This window comes from Morone saxatilis, unplaced genomic scaffold, assembly GCF_004916995.1.
Source record: "Morone saxatilis isolate NCDOM2014 unplaced genomic scaffold, NCSU_SB_2.0 Contig11, whole genome shotgun sequence".
Lineage (NCBI taxonomy): Eukaryota > Metazoa > Chordata > Actinopteri > Moronidae > Morone > Morone saxatilis.
This window is the reverse complement of record NW_023339663.1, coordinates 413,004-416,620: the sequence shown is the minus strand read 5'-3', so window position 1 is coordinate 416,620 and position 3,617 is coordinate 413,004. Positions and strand designations below refer to the sequence as shown.

Here is a 3,617-nt window from a genome sequence, read left to right as displayed (position 1 = left end):
ATAGCTGTTTGCTGATATATTAATGTTTTAAATCTCATAGACAACAAAATGAAACTGACATGGACCCAATACCAGTACATATCTTATGGGGTTTTTATTTCTCTATGCATGGACCTAAAACTGGCCTTAAACTACACTCATAATGGTCTTAACCTGTTGAAACCTGCAGAAACCCCCAACTGTTCCGTTCAGGTCCGTTACTCATAGAAACAAACAGGTTCAGTGTTTTACCGTTTGTTACTTTTAGTAAAATGTTTGTACTGTTAGAAGTTTGGTACAAATATATATTTTTATGAATGTTTCACCACCACATTAATAATGAGGTATATTGAGTTCTAAATAAATCCAGTGATATGGATCATAAATTAATGTCTGTTAATTACAAGCTCTCTGTCTCACACTGCCCTCTTGTGGCAAAATGCTGAACTACAAAATCTACAACTCTAACTCCTTGTTTCCTTATATTGTCTCCTCTCCCCTCCACTCCTTTTCCTCTCCTCAGCTCAGATGTAAGGTGTCTGCGCTGCGTTCACTGTGCAGTCGGCACACAGAGAAGCTGTCAGCATTCAGAGCAGTTTACCCCGACATCGTTGGGACACACTTCCCTCCTCTTTACAAGGAGCTGTTTGGTGCCGACCTCGAACTCACTCTGCAGACCGGCAGCAACTAACCGTCAACTCCCTGCCAGATTCGGTTGGACCAAACCCGGTTTCTATGGCCGGAGAACGACTCACGCTGCCGCTGCACTTTACCTGGACAGCCAAGTCCACAAAAACTGAGAGATTTGAACTCCTTCTTCACCTCCTCCTCTCATGGGTTTGGAGTGAGGAGTCAGGTGGTCTCTCTCCAAACGTCCTGGATCTGGATCAGATTCAGCTCTGACATTAAAAGACTCCTTTGGTATTCACACTGAAAAGACAGCTCTTCTTCTAACAGTTCACGTCACGTCCCACACCAGAATTCATTTATGTGTCCTCGCGAAGCTGGTTTGTCTGGAGGTTTGGTGACGCAGCGACCGGCTGAGGTTAGATGGTGAGTTACTGGATTAACTGGTAACAATAAAAGCTGGTGCTATTCATTCAAAATAGCCCACCAAGCTAGCTAGCAAGATCTGATTTTGAGGAGCAGGGTTTTATAAAACCGGATGGTGCAACAAGCTAATGATTTCTTCACCCTCAGAGGTTAGCTCTGATACGGCAGTTTACAATTGTGCTGGCCCTGACAGTGAACGCCTCATCTGTATGTTTCTATATAAATGTTCCAAAAAATGTAACTTCAGTTTCTCTCTATCATCTCCTCCGTGTTTTTACAGCTGCAGCGTTCCATAAAAAACTTCTTGCAAATCATTTTATGCACATTTGTAGACACCCAAAAGTTTCCAGAATTCAATCTGACAGATTTGTTATCTTTGGAAATTTAAGAAGGATATCCAGAAGACCAGTCGGCACTTAGTTCCAACGTTTCAATGTGTGTTATACTGAATGTTCTGAAAAACAGGAAATAAGAAATCATACCTGTTCTGTTACTCTGGTACATCCTACAAATACCGCATTTGTTTAACTTTTCTATGGACAGACTTACGCCCAAATTCAACTGGACACATCCGCAATGTGCTGTGAACGCCACCCAGGAGTGTTTCAGAAGCGTTTTTTCCTGCCAGAGTTTGTTTACATTCTCAGATTTGGTTAATTTGGACACTATAATTCCTTAATTTATGTGCTTCTACATTGGGTAAGTACGCTACTTAGTTTCCTTTTTGTATGTACATTCAGGGGTCTACACAGGGGTTTTTATTTTTAAAATGTTTATGCTCTTACTGTGTTTGACTTCCTGTCAGCTCAATCTGCTCTGAGCAGAGCGGAGAGACGTTTCTGAAACGCACTGCGGCCACGTTACAGCTGGAACGTGTCACAGCCGTGTGTCTGGTGGAATCACGTGTTTTATTGGACATTTTTATCTTTTAATGTTAAATGTTTAATGTTTGGACTTTCTGGTCGATTGCAGGCCTGTAAAGATCAGAAGAAGTCCAACACCTTCATCACTTCAGCTTTGGTCTCATCTTTCCTTTTATCCCAAATACTGTATACCAAAACAGAACGTCATCAGTTATTGATCTGGACCGTTCGTCCTCTGATTCAACCAGTAATGTTTTTTTCTGGTTCCGGTTAAATCACTTGGTCAGTGAGTCTTTTCTTGATGTCTGTTAATGCGTCACTCAGGTTAGTGCAGATCTTTAACATACCTGAACTGAACACCAAACAATATTCACGTCGCTTCTCTGGCAGTTTGATTGATTATTGATTATCGGCTGCGGTCATTATGTCACCAGATTTGAAAATTAACTCACGTGTGGCTGGTGACTCGAGTTTTATCTGATGATTTATCACATTAACAGGGCTGTAACAAACTTCCTGTCTGTTCTTGCAGTTAGCTGTCACCACACTGCCCTTTGTGGAGTTCTCTCTCCTGATTGGATAAAGTGGGAACGGATACCCACATTAGTAACTACTCTATACATTATATCAGTGATGGCTGTCAGAATTTAGAGTTATTTAACACAACATTTCATCACATACAAGCAACTTTAATTCTCTTTTTGTTGAATCTTCAAACGGGAAAAAAGCTTTTTTCTCTCTCTGTGAGTCCACTGGAGAAAAGACCAACAACTGATCTTTAACACTTTATTCATTTTGGTTCATAAGATTAATTAATAAAGTAGAATATCCAAAAGTGAATAAAAAAAAAAGAAATCACAGCGGACTGATTCATAAGAGAAGCCAAACACCTTCAAGTTCGCAGTGATATTGAATATGATTTAAATTTTGATTTAAGATCAAGATCGGTAAGAGGAGCACCATTTAAAGGCTCCGGCCGGAGTCTTCTCCATAGCAACAACCTGCTGAGGCTCATGGGTACTGTAGTATTCCCCTTGAAGTTTTACATATGAATTAAAAGTGAAAGTTACTTCCAGATGCAGGAAGTTTGCAGCTCTTTAAAACTAATGTACAACAATGGACAGCAGACAGTCATTCATTCATCAGTTCTGGTTTATAGAAATAGTTTCATCCTCCATGATTTCATTCCTCCTCCTTCTGCCTTTCATCCTCCCAGCAGCCTCTCCTGTCCTCCGATGTGTCTGTGCTGGTATCTTGTACCAGTCTGCAGCATCAGACACAGAGATACTGATTCATTCTAATTAAACAGGTGGCCTGTAGCACCATCTGGTGGCCCTGACAGGAAAGTGCAGTAAGTTTGTCTGCAGTTCAGGGCTGCAGCAGTGAGAGTCTAATCCACTAATCCACTCTGGATCCTTTCAGATCTCCATTGAATCAAATTATTTATCGTTTTCAACATTTGGAAGTAACCATAGTAATAAAAAAACAAAACTCAAACATTAAGTTGGAATTTGTTGGAAGACAGAAACTGTTTTGAAAATCTGATGAGAAGCAGAAAGTCTGAGAAAGTTGCCATTGATTACGTACCTGTCAGGGCAGAATTTTGGTTTCACACACTCCTGGAGTGGGTAAACTCCTAGTCCCAGGGAGTACTACACCTTCATACATGGGGCGAGGCAAAATGGTATCCTCTAGTGCAGTGGTTCTCAACTTGGGGTCCTT

At 40.9% G+C, this 3,617-nt stretch overlaps 1 protein-coding gene across 1 annotated transcript in view; it reads left to right on the top strand.

Moving 5' to 3' along the window:
- Nucleotides 1-3,611, top strand: part of LOC118320804 (nuclear receptor ROR-alpha A-like) — a gene marked incomplete in the record, with an annotated part of 9,312 nt that extends 5,701 nt beyond the window's left edge. The window contains 1 exon segment of the mRNA XM_035651913.1: nt 503-3,611. Within this exon segment, the coding sequence (XP_035507806.1) occupies nt 503-670 (168 nt within the window).
- Nucleotides 3,612-3,617: the final 6 nt, after the last annotated feature.